This window comes from Drosophila melanogaster, chromosome 3L (assembly GCF_000001215.4).
Source record: "Drosophila melanogaster chromosome 3L".
Taxonomy (NCBI): Eukaryota; Metazoa; Arthropoda; class Insecta; order Diptera; family Drosophilidae; genus Drosophila; species Drosophila melanogaster.
In genome coordinates this window covers 7,079,324-7,092,356 of record NT_037436.4, presented here as the reverse complement: position 1 = coordinate 7,092,356, position 13,033 = coordinate 7,079,324, and the positions used below count along the sequence as shown (strand labels likewise).

The window sequence follows — 13,033 nt, the reverse complement described above, 5'->3', positions numbered from 1 at the left end:
GTCTGATGACCTTAGATATTTGGGCAGTAAATTAGGCTGGGTATTTGAAAAGTAAAATAGAGCACCTAAATAGCACGTAATATATACATACATATATAGGTGCTAAAGTATATTGTCATATTTTGAATTTAAAGATGTCAAGAAAGTACATTTTTTTGAAAATTATTATTTTTTTTTGAATATCTTTACTATATCTATATTGTGCCCTTATTAAATATTTCAATATAGAGTATATATATTTTAAAAAAATGTATCTTAAATTTAGTGGCAGCAAACATTTATAAGTGTTTTAAACACAAGTCCAGAAATGCCACAACTATTATAAAAATTTATATTTCCATTAACAAACTTGCCCTTTTTTATGTGGGCCATATTAAAGGTGTCAATCTGCCATCGCTAAAGTGGCCAAAAGGCATCGGCTAGCGGCAACGAGCAGAGCGCACGCTGTTTCCCTTACAAGATTTGTGTTGGCCTTTCATAAGTACATGGCTGGAACGACTAGGCTGGCCAGTCCGGACCAGACCAGACCAGACTGCGTCTGCTGCTCGGAATGAATCTGATTCCGAGCTGGGGGGAAAAGTGAATGTGATGAGGGGCGATGTCGCATGGAGGCAGAAGCAGCAGCATCGGGAGCAGCATTATCTGCCTTGTGTTGGCTGCCCTCTGTTTTGCTGGCCTTTTTGGTGTTACTTTCGGCTTTTATGCCCCAAACCGGCTGTCCGGCAATTGGGCATATATTTTTTCTGTACATTTCTTTATATACATATATAAATCTTTTTTTTTTTGGCCAATACAATTGTCCGGTGCCTGCCGCTTGGGCGGCTTTAAATGAAAAGCAAAAGTTGTTGCGATTCGTTGGAGTTTCCTCTTTGCCATTGCCGGTTGCCTTAAGCCGCTTCCGCTATACTTAACCATCCTGCCCCTCGAGGTTTTGTCATTGCTGTTACTCCTCCTCCTCCTTCGCCTCTTTCAACTGCTCCTTCTTCAGATCCCCATCCATCCATTAGGGCATCAATCTATCTTCGCGCGCATTAAGCTGAGACAAGGAGCACCAGTGGAAAATGTACAAAAAGAGAAATGAAAAAGGGGACTTGCTTTAGTGCAGCGACTCCTTGGCCAGTTCCTCACGCTCACCTGCTCCATATTAATTGACCCACATTCGGTGGCGGCCACTCGTCCAGTCCGTTTCAGACTGGTCCCATCCAGTCCAGCCGAAGGTCGTTTGGGCGCAGTGTTTTAGCCCTAATTTGGGCATGTCTTTGAATGTTTGCTCAACGACTAGTACCGCATCTGCACTGTGAGAAAATAATCATACAACATTGGTGGGAAAATAAGCTTTAAGAATCTAGGTGAATAATATTGCTACTTTCGTACTATTTAGTACAAATAATTGAAAGATAGCATAAACGTTTTTTAACTTAACTTAGTTAAGTTCATAACTAACAAGGTCCCTTTCTTTTCTCTCTCTGCACTTCGGCGATTGGCATTTGAATTTTTATGGCCAATCCGCCGCTCCACATTCACTCATCTGATACATTTAGTGATTTTAATTAACTAAAACACTGTCAACGAAATCGCCGCGTCGCCTGCAGACTGTCTGGCCACTTTTATGGTGAGTTTATGCAGTTTCATTTGAATGTTAGTCATCTGGCTTGGGCTTTAGCCGATTCTTCAGCAGATGTAACCCTATCTAACGCCCAAGAGTAGCGGACAAAATGCGTTGGCGTTGGGCGTGGAAGGTCGGCCCTTGGGGGATTTTTTTTTTAATGTAGTGATACAAATACAGATAGATGGATGGATTGCCGGCAAACAAAGTCAACGACTTTCGAAAATCTTGCCGCAACGACCTTCAATCCATAGAGACGAAATGGGTCTGCTAATTGCTTGTAGTTACAACTTTCATATCGATTCGCTTTGGAAATTCGGCTCGTGGTGGGGGTTTTGCTTTTTTTTTTTTTGGCAAGTTGGCACTTGTAGCTTCAATTTAAATCAGCACACGGCTTTATTGAATAACCCAATTAATTGGATTTTCATCCATTTTATTTTTTTGGCAATCCAACGGACTACATTTGTTCATGCATTTCTGGTGTGGCGAATATTTAAGGCTGGCTGATGGATTTTTAATCAAAAAGTTGATTCAATTTGCATGTTTCAAGTCCGTTTCCCTTCGCTGTTTGAATGGATCGCATCTTTTGACAATTCATTTGAATGCGTGAATAAGCCATAACATCGCACTACTAATTGATTTAGTTCGTAAGCTATTGGGGCTCTGGACAAATTAGAGCGCTAATGTCTGATATTTGCATCTTTGCCATTATTTCCTCTCAATTGAATTCAATTATGAGTTGCAAAGGCACGCAGAAGTAGACTAGTTTATGTAAACCTATCAAAACTGAGAGAATTTTTATGAACATGCATGTAAATGTTGCAGTAAAAAAAAATTACAGCACAAATATATTGGCTTTTTATGTCGGCAGTACATCAAATGTATATTTAATGCACTTTCACAGCTTTGCTGAGCATAACGAAAAATATGTGGACTTTACAGCCAACTTGAAAAGTGAAGATTAAACTATAGCACATATTTATATGTAAAGAATAGAGGAAAACATAATATGTTATTTGGTTTTGAAAATAAAATTCAGTCAGAAATAAGTCAATAAATACTTAATAATGGCTATCTCACTCACTGATTACAGAAATAAAACCAATAAATTAAGAATAATTTATTAAATTAATGCTTTTGACCAGTAGCACCGCAGTGGTGGTAAAATAAAACCATATTATCCATGACCTAATTGTTAACTAAAATTTATGAGCGTAACCCGTTGCCCGAAAACCATAGCCAGGTGCATTTTGCATGTGAGTTATGGGCAGACTGCTTTCAAATTCTGATTGATTAGCATCTCCCAAACTAGGGAAAAATTAGCGATAATTTGTGAGAGGGTAGGGCAAATCCATTGGCCATTTCACGCCCAGCGCACCCACCAAACCCAAAGCCACGCAGCACGAGCCATTCCATCCACTTATCTGGATCCACGGCATGGATAAATCTTTGGGCACAGTGAATCCATTACGGATTTCGTAAAAGTGGTCGTCTTACATACATACATACGAATTTGGTCCGATAAGTGTGCGCAACTTGGTCGTGGATAATTAATGAATTAACACAAACACTTAATTACTCAAGGGCCGGCAGCGAAGATCCGCGGTTTCTTGAATCGCGGGAAGTGGAGCTGCAGAAGGGGGTCATTCGACCAGGTGGCCTGAACCCGGTTGGATTCGGTTTCGGTTTCAGTTTCACTCAAAACTTTTGTTAATGGAACCCGCTGTGGAAGCCACCTGAAGTCGATATAATTGCCGGTTGCAAACGTTGCTGGCTCTCGGCTGTGAAATCCAAAATGAACTGCCACATGTGATGTGTGATGTGATGAGTTCCCCCAAGCTCCACCGCATCCACAATTATCATCACCATCAGGTCTAATGGCTGCACACCACTTTCCTCACTTTCGTTAGCAGATCAATTCGGATTTTCTGGGGTATAAAAGCGCCGGGTCGAGGTTACTGAGGCATCAAACATAGTTTAGCTCTTTGGGTCAAACCAGCAAATAAACCATAAACCAAATCTCAACCTAAGCCAGGCGAAAATGTCGAAGATCGTAAGTCAAAGGAGCAGGAGCCCCACGCATGAGCTCCCCAAGGGATATAATAACAATTCATGTGATTGCAGAACGTCGTTGTACTTGTGGCCATGTCCGTGCTGCTCGGTGTCCAGGCTCGGCCTTCCGATTCCCCGGATGCCCATGCCGAGATCCGGAGCTTTGTCAACGAACTGAAGCAGGAGGATGGCATCTACAATTACCAGTTCGAGACGTCCAACGGGATTGCGCAGCAGGAGCAGGGAGTGGGTGGTTACTACGCTAGCGGCTCATCACAGTACTACACACCCGAGGGCCAGCTCATCCAGTTGACCTACACGGCAGATGAGAACGGATTCCAGCCGCAGGGCGAGCACCTGCCCACGCCCCATCCCATTCCCGAGGCAATCCTGAAGTCGCTGGAGTACAATCGCAACCACCCGGAGGAGGATGGGGAGTACGAGCACCACGACCATCACCATGACCACCATGAGCATCACCAGAGCCATGGTCAGGAGCAGGGCAAGCAGTATCTGCAGCCAGCCGGTGCTCTGCTCGCACCTGCGTCATCGCCAGTGTTGTCTGTGGGTCAGGTCCTGCCCTACGACAGGAAGCTATAATGCTGCATCCGTCCATTGCATCCGTAGCCTCCGCATCCATCTTGTCCAGCTGTCCATGTTGTTGCCTGTCTGTTTGCATAGTCCATAGACCATCCAACATACGGCATCCAGCATATATAGTGCACATCAAGCAGCAGAAAGAACCATCGGAGCAACTACATCTGGACGCGGTGACACACCCACTCACACACACACACACACACACACACACTGTATATATATGTAGGAACCATCATACATTTCCATCAACATGCTCCCGGGCTCCTCAAAGGTCCTTCGTCCTCTGACCCCGGCTCCTTCTCCATTCCGTGTCCGTTGTCGGCTCGACTGACGTTGACATTTATTGCCAGAGATAATAATAATGTAATAAAAGAAAAATACAATTTAATATGCTTGTTTATACTATGAGTGCCTGTGCCGAGACGAGAGCATATGGCCGTGCCTGAAGCCATTGCACAGGAAAAAAAATATGCCGACTACGCGGTGAATAAATCATATCTGTGGCACAGTGATTCAAAAATATTTAAAAAGAAAAACGCCGGGGGTGGGGAGTACCCTCTACAGTGTGAGCAATATCAATTTTGGCAAAAACTTTAAGGGACTTCCCCTTCGCCAGCTAATTGTGACGGATTTGCTTACAAGCGTGAGAAACCAGTTTAATTTTCATTTAGGCATTAATATTTCTCTCTGTGTCAATGCCATCGCATCGCCCACATGCATCATCGCAGCAGCTAACCCCTTGAGTTTTTCCTACAAGTGTGCAGATCTGGGTTCAGTATTATCTATATATAAATTCAGACCGGAGGAAGTTCAATCAGAAATTAATAAATGCACGCTGGTATTTGTTGCTGCTCGGGAGTTTTGTATTATGCAAATTGGCATTGGCCCTTCGATTCCAAGTTGATTCGCGTCTCGAGCCGAAGAAATGTTGTAACTTCAATCATCATTGTTGGGTTGATTAAATTAACAAGTTGTAGTTGTTGTTGCCAATCTCGATGGCGTTTAGCATTGTTGATGTTTGCCGAAGAGCAACATTCGACTTTGATTTTGATGCATTGAGGTTGTGTCATCAGCGCTCCACCCAAGTTCATGATTTTTTAGGGTATAGCTAAGTTTAGGAGTGGATTTAATAATAATATTGCTAGTGCACGTTTTAAAAACATAACAGACTTTATATAAATCAATTAAGCTTTTACTGATTCATGTTTGTTTTTATGTTTAATTTTTATTGGCTTACTTATTAATCTACATTTATATAAATCTTAAAAAAAAGACTCAAAAGGGTATCCAAAAGTCGCTACTCTTCCATTGAACTCCATGCCTTGCATTAATGAATGAAAACGTGTGGCCAAAAGCAGTTTATTGGGCGAAATATGGGTCGCTCTGCATGCCCGACTTGTTTGCATATTCGGAGTCTGTGTCTGCATGTTGGCTTTGTCTTTGACTATCGGATCGGATCACTATAAATAGTCAATCGGGGGCCCAGAGTGACAGCATTAGCCACTCGGTCAACAAACCAGCAGCAGCAACATGTACAAGCTCGTAAGTGGACGGCAGATTCCTTTTGCATGGATCCAGTGATTTAATTGGACAATTCTATACCAATAGCTTCTCGTCGTCGCCCTTTTCGGATGCGCCCTGGCCGCGCCACTGAACGATGATACCATCACCAAGTTCTTGGCCAACCAGGATACGGACGGCACCTACGCCTATGATATCGAGCAGGCCAGCGGTATCCAGATCAAGGAGGAGGGTTTGGCCGGACACGAAGCTCACGGATCGTACTCCTACATCTCTCCCGAGGGTATTCCCGTCCAGGTGGTGTACACCGCCGATGAGTTCGGCTTCCACCCACAGTCCAACCTCCTGCCCACTCCACCACCAATCCCAGAGGAGATCCTGCGCTCCATCCGCTACATCCAGGAGCATCCCACTCCCGAGGAGCTGGCCGATCGTGCTGTTCGCGCCCAGCAGATCTAGAGCTGAATGGAAATTAGTAATCTTAAGTTTGCCAAAGTAGTCATCACACGATGTGTTCATCATCCCAGCCATCCGATTAAACCACAACCAGCTCTTGGCTGGTGTTAATTCCACTTATTTGCCCCGTCTATCTAATTCGCTTGGGAAAGAACTAATTAGTGGAGCAATATAATAGATCTTATTCTAGCCGAAGCGGAGACAATGCTCCGCACTTCATACTGAATATTTAACGCCAGTCTCGTGACATTTCCTTTGCTGTGAACAGTGGCTCGAAAGTTGCCAAAAATCCATTGAGTTTCGTTTCTTTGACTGCCAAATGATTTTCAAAAGTTCCCTATTGTTTAGGATTACAAAACGAAATCTGGACAACCGAAGAAACTTTCTGTGGCAATCTAAACAGCTGAAGGCCAAGGTCAACGTGGGCGAAAAGCGAAAACAATACCTTCGAGGGAGACTTTGTTTCAAATAACATGGAAAGTGCAAAGATATTGGGCTAAACTTGTTTGCGGCCAAAACAAGTCTGTGGACTTACTTTGTTGACTTTATTTTACCACAGGTGCGGATAGGCGAGAAATGGCGGTAAAATGGTAAAAAGCTTAAAAACAAAATGTAGTTTTTTTTAATAAAATCTAAAGTTAAATTTAAATATTCATAGAACTCCCAATAATAATCCGAATCACATTGTCCAATGAAAACACTGTGCGCTTGCTGCTCATTAACATTTGACATGAGGCAAGTTAATTTCTGCTTTTGGCTGCGATTTTATGGACGGGAATTGAATGAGTGTCTGCTGGAAATGGAAATTCATTAAGACACTTACATTCAGACGAGCAGGAGCAGCAGCAGACTCACACGGACGCACAGAAGAGACTTGGCTAACACGCACATAGCACCATTGAAGCGTGATGGTTTTTTGGCGGCGGAAAATGAGGGGAAAATCGGAGGAAAATTGGGGAAACTCTGGCAGCGGTTCTCTCATATCAATTAGGCACGCTCAGCAGCGGATATGAGTAGTTAATTAAAAAGATTGGGACGCAGGAAGAGTTAATATGCGATGTGTGAACTGCTATAAAATTTGGCAACCCCAAAAAAAAAGGACGAAGGACGATGCTGTAAGAGCTTATGTTTCGCTCTTCAATTTTCGGTCTTTAACAACGCTTATGTTAATGCGAACCCATTATATCTGTGGATCTGCGGTCACCACTTGAGGCACAGGTGCTTCAGGTGCTCCTGGTCCTGTGGATTCAACTGCTGCGTTGGACAACAGCACAAAGCTGCTGTGTAATCAAAAACTTTTATTTCTGATTTTGCTGAAAATCTAATTATAAATGCGATGTGGAAATGTGGCTCTTTTTTTTCCGGTTCACCTCCATTTTGGGTTCTGTGTCTTCTGGCAACATGCTGAATTGTTTGTGACTGTCGTATCCTGCTGTTTATTCCCGTCGATTGTCCTCCATGTGCCAAGTCGTAAACGGGAGCCTGTTGGGCTCCGATCTGCTTTTTGTCCTGAAAAGCAATAAATTTTTAAATAAATGCGTGATATCAGCGGAATCGTAAAGCACAAAATATGCATAAACGGTTTGTAAAGTTTGAATAATTGAAACGTGCTTACATTTCCATATATCTTAAAGCGTTAAAGTCTAAACAATTTATGTTGTGAAAAATCTGTGTAACTCATGTATTTACTCTTGAACCCTTGTATTTTAATCTGAAATCACTCGGGCTCGATTCGTTAAGCCTTTGAGTAATGCGGGTGCAGATAAGCCGGTGCACTTTTCCGGAAATTTTAGCCCGTATATTCAGGCATTAAACAAATGGGCCAATAACCCTAAGCTCAGTAGCCGTCCAATTTAGTTTTATGGTCGGTATAAACTATGAACAAAATTAGCTTCTCTGTGCGTCTTTTATTTGGCCATAACTCAACCAACTGTAGCGCATTTGGCCGAGTGTCTGGCCCACTTCTCCACTTTTTTTTCTTTTTTTTCCCCCTAACAAGGATAGACAAACAGAACTACCCTTTTGTGACCGTTTCAATGTAAATACGTTTGTGGGGAGGAATAGGGATACCTTTTCTATTTGTCGGGATTGCGAGCGGCCACGGGCGGAATTGAGGGGCCAAGCCATGTCCATATTTAAGCAGCCAAACAACGGCTGGGCGAAATAAAAAAAAAAAAAAAATTACTTTGTTTGCAGCTCGGTGAGAACATGGTCACGGCATGTGTCACGTAGCTGCCAAAATATGCGAGCGAGTGCTGGGAAATGACAAGGACCTACCAGGACTCCTTTTTTTTTTTGTTACTCACCAGCGGAAAGCATAACCCGGAACGGACGAGCATTTCAATTAAGCAAAAACTGAAGCGAGCAAAATGATGACCGGAGTGGGAGCCATTCAGCCCTTTTGTTGTATGCTTATTTATAGGGATTCGTAGGAAATTAATTTCACTTTAACATTCTTTAGCTGGCTAAAGGAAAATCCAACTTTAAAGCCTTACTTACTTTCCACTTTTCACTTTTCATTTGCTGTGCAATTTTTCTCACAACCAAAAAAAAAAAAGAAAACAGAGTGGGTATGGGCAACTCAACGCAAAAAACATTCACTGGCAGTATTAATAACAATAGTTCCGGCCATTCGAGATGGTCAGTTGATGGCGGCGAGGGGCTGAATGCCCTGACTTTTGCTAGCAAAATGAAAAATAATTTCCCACAATAATTGCTAAGGAAAACTTTCGGGTGAGTGAAGTGCTGAATTTTTCCTCATTCTGTAGAAATACCAATGCGAATGACAACGGCCATAGCTAAACAGACAAACGAAACCAATTTATTCCCAAGTAAAAATCAATAGTGTCAAGTGGCAGGAGAAGTGGGGGCCAACTAACGTGGAAATCGTAAAAAAACGTCAAATTCTTTAGAGGCGACAAAATCGTGTGTCCAAGTGTGTGCGTGTGCTTGTGTGTATGTGGCCCCATCAGCGATGTGTACGTGAAGATGCCACCTCGAATCGTCAGTTTTGCCGGACACTCAGCCGTCATTCTGTCCATCTTCCCTTCTTCACTGCCCTTTGCCGTATAGTGTGCACTTATATCCGTATCGGTTGTCCGCCTTCCGGAATCCGTTTTCGTTAACAACTGCGCCCCAAGTAGCGCACAAGGATGGCTGCAACAGCAACAGCAATAATGCCAGAAAGGACGACAAGGACAACAGCGGTGGCGCTTAATAGTAAAATATGCATTTGACATGCGATGAAGCACAGTGAATGCACAGAGAAAAGTGCGCACGAAAGGTGGTAGTTTTGCATATTTAAGTGCGTTGAATGTCAGCCTCGTATATTTGGAAATAAGAAAGCATTATTGTGGATATGATGGAGTGTTGAAAATTGTAACTGATGCCGTTTATATGTATTTGCAGCTCATATAAACTATTGTATTTAAAATGAAGTATTTATGTTAGTGTCTCAGCATTTGCTTTTGGAAGACTCTTTGCTATCAGTACTTTATATTTCAATTATTTAATCGATTTTAATTTGATTAATCGCTCATTGCTTAATTAATTAAGTATTGTGTTCAGTGCACCGCAACCCCATTCATGGCTTGCTTATTCGCGTTCATTTGTTTAAAGTTCCAATTAATTGGAACTCATTTTATGAATGAGCGAAGCGGACTGCCGATAAGCCAGAAGTATGTTCTTCACTTTAGATGTGACATTTTGATTGCTACCGCATATATACAATATTAATTTCCAGCGCCAGCTGAAAAGTATGCCACGTTTTTTCAGCTGCAATGTAATTATACGAGAATTTCAATACATGGAAATTTAATAATACCTTCTTAGTGTCACACATATGGCTGGCAGCACTAAATTTGATTTCAATAATTCAATATTAGACATAAAGTAACAGCCACGCTAAGAGCGACTGTTGTCCTAACAGCCGAGAGGTCCTTTTAGCTGGCCAACATCGAAGTCGAGTCCTCAGTTGTCTGCTGTTCGTGCGTGGAGCAGGTCTTTCCAAGCTACCCGGATTTTTACCAACCTTCGAAAGGCGAATCCCGCTTTCGTACGTAAATATTTGTGTTTGCGAAACTCGCGTTCCGAGTTCCCAGTTCCCAGTTGCGACTTCAAAGTTTGAGAGTGTGAGTGCGTATAAAAAACTACGAGTGCGTTAAAAAGTTGACACACAAATTGCATTATTTCCGCGCTGCGATATATTGGCGCGTTTTTCATGCTTTCGCATATTTTTTTTCGTCCTCGTAAGTGGAACAAAATCGTAATGTATATGCGGGAAAGAAAAAGTTTGGGCGATTGTTGTGGATGTGAATTTTGCATAAGGACATGAGGAGCAGCACCCAGGAGAACCAAAAAGCGGAAGGGGTCGCTTTCATTCCGGACATAAGCACTCAGAAAAATGATAACAATGTACTCTAATTGAGAGAATATTTTATTTTTAAATAATGGGTTATACATACATCTTAAACCTTTATTTTTAGTACATAAGTAATTAATATTTTTCCTTGATTTTTTTTTTTGGTGTTATCATTGAGCAAGCTGGTTTTTTTGTTTTTTTTTTTCTAACTGCATATGTCACATACTTTCTTGTGTGGCTGGCAGCTCGTTTGTTTTAAAATTTCCATTTAAACCCACTGACTTACTTGCCGCTGCCGTTGTTGTGGGGATCAAGTAACTTGTGATTCCTGGGGCCAAGTGGTTTCTCGCCACCTGAAAATTAGTGGGAAGCCCCCCGATTTACAGCGAATTTAAGTGTATTAAGGCATTAGGCCAGGTCTTAGCCTCGGGCGGAGAACTTCTCCCTTCCATGTGGCCAAAATGTAATTTTCTTAGCACTTTTGTTCACGCCCGACGACACATGTTGTGGTTCACACACCAACTCACCCGCATTTACCGCACCCACACAGATGACGGAAGAGACACACAAATACACACACAAAGAAACCGCAGACACCGATACGAATGCCCCCCGGCAGCATTTACATACTCGCCCAAACATAAGCATAAGCGCAACTTAGCTTGCCAAAGTTTTTTTGTTCAACTTTCCGTTGCCGCAGGCGAGCTTAGAATGGGTGTGCACTAAGCCTGACTAATTGATACCCTAACTGCTTGTGACAGGTGAAGAAAAGTATGAGGAATGGTATTTAATGGCTGAGCTAGGAGTGCCTATAAATATCACTCATACGTAGTGTGTACAAAATAAACTATCTACTCTTTTGCTTTGATATGGATATAAAACGAATTCTGGCAGATTACAAATAACTATTTATACCCGCAAGTAATGGTGAAATGTCTTAGGTACGGATAAATTCATTGAAATATAAATATTTTGCCTATTTTTAGTATCTTTTATTAGCTCGCAGCACCTTTTGACTTATTTGAGACGATAAAGCAGCAAACTAAAGTGCCCATTTCGTACCCTACCATTACTGCTGGCCATATTTAAATGCTCAAAGTCCGGAGTTCGAAAGTAGCTGGCAGAAATAATGCTTATAGCACAATCTCCGTCCTCAAATCGTCTGGTTGACGACACGCTTAGCTTTCGCCCCTGGGCTGTGGCACTTTGGCACTTTGCCACCCTGGGATTGTGGCGGCTTTAATCGATGGGCACGCTAATAGTTGGGTAGTGCGACATATGTGAGAATATCTGATGGGACTGCATTTCAACTCCTGCCTGCCAATCATTTCACGCTTGATTGCCGTTCACGGCCGGAGGCACCGGAATCCGGTGGCATCCGATGTTGTCCGTGGGATTTCGGGCTGGCAAGTCAGACATTAAGTCGATGGTAGCTGGGCCAGCCAAAATCCCCGGCTGAAATGCCGGCAATTCATCTAAATCAGGTCCGGCTGGCCGGCTCTGCGGTTGTGGCTTCCAATTAATTAAAACAAATTGTATTTGCCCATGGCCATGAAACTCGGCCGGCTGCTGATGGCCGGTCATCTGCCGTGTATATATTGTATATGCACACTCCCATTCTTTTTTCAATTAATTGTTATTTCATTAGCTTCCATTACCCGCCGAGCAAAACCAACCACGCGGGCTGTTAATGAAGTGGGCGCCCATTCACCTGGCAAGAAAGCGGAGCGAGTTGATCCTGGTTCCTGGGTAGATGTGCGTTATAATTTTCACTTTTATTGGCTTTTAATGAATGCGAAATTGCCAGGGATTATGAATACACTTGCCCATTATCTGCTGTAGGGCCATTAATTAGATTACAAAACGTTTTACGGGCTTTGGCTAGGGACTTATGAGATTTTCTCGCTTAAATGGAAGGTGTGTGCTTTGCAGCTTACCTTTTAGTGGTTTTAAACATATTAATTTTAAACCAATGGTTTTTAACCAATAAACTTATGAACGTGATTTAAATATGTAAGAAACTATAACTCGATGCTTTGACTTATATTTATATTAAATTCTCTTCATTTAGTGATTTTTTATCACACGAGCGTTCTTTTAATATTTTACTGTGAAATGGCAAGCTGTTGGTTGCAAATGAAATTGAAAACACTGCTGATGTCCTCGGGACGTCGGGCACATTGAACAAATGTGATCGCAATGGCATTGTTACCGATTCAGTGGTCTGTGGATAGTGGATATCTATGACCAGGTGCGAGTGGGTGTGCTCTGCATTCTGGTGCCGCTTGACTTGCATTCAGCAGCCGTCTCATTGACTTGTCAAGTGATGCTATCAAGCCGGGCTTGTGGTCGTTACACTGAATTTGCTTGTTTGTTTGTCCGCTCGGCTGCTGATTCACTTGTCTGCCGCCCGGCAATTGAATGCCACTCTGCGGCAA

The 13,033-nt window shown here is 42.5% G+C and overlaps 2 protein-coding genes across 2 annotated transcripts; both read left to right on the top strand.

The window, feature by feature from the left end:
* Nucleotides 1–3,569: 3,569 nt before the first annotated feature.
* On the top strand, nucleotides 3,570–4,644 carry Cpr65Eb (Cuticular protein 65Eb). Its single transcript, NM_139819.3, has 2 exons — nucleotides 3,570–3,659; nucleotides 3,731–4,644. The coding sequence occupies exons 1-2, from the start codon at nucleotides 3,648–3,650 to the stop codon at nucleotides 4,256–4,258; spliced, it is 540 nt and encodes a 179-aa protein (NP_648076.3). The 5' UTR covers nucleotides 3,570–3,647; the 3' UTR covers nucleotides 4,259–4,644.
* Nucleotides 4,645–5,748: 1,104 nt separating this feature from the next.
* Nucleotides 5,749–6,354, top strand: Cpr65Ea (Cuticular protein 65Ea). Its single transcript, NM_139818.3, has 2 exons — nucleotides 5,749–5,800; nucleotides 5,867–6,354. Exons 1-2 carry the CDS (start codon nucleotides 5,789–5,791, stop codon nucleotides 6,236–6,238), a joined length of 384 nt encoding a protein of 127 aa, NP_648075.1. The 5' UTR covers nucleotides 5,749–5,788; the 3' UTR covers nucleotides 6,239–6,354.
* Nucleotides 6,355–13,033: the final 6,679 nt, after the last annotated feature.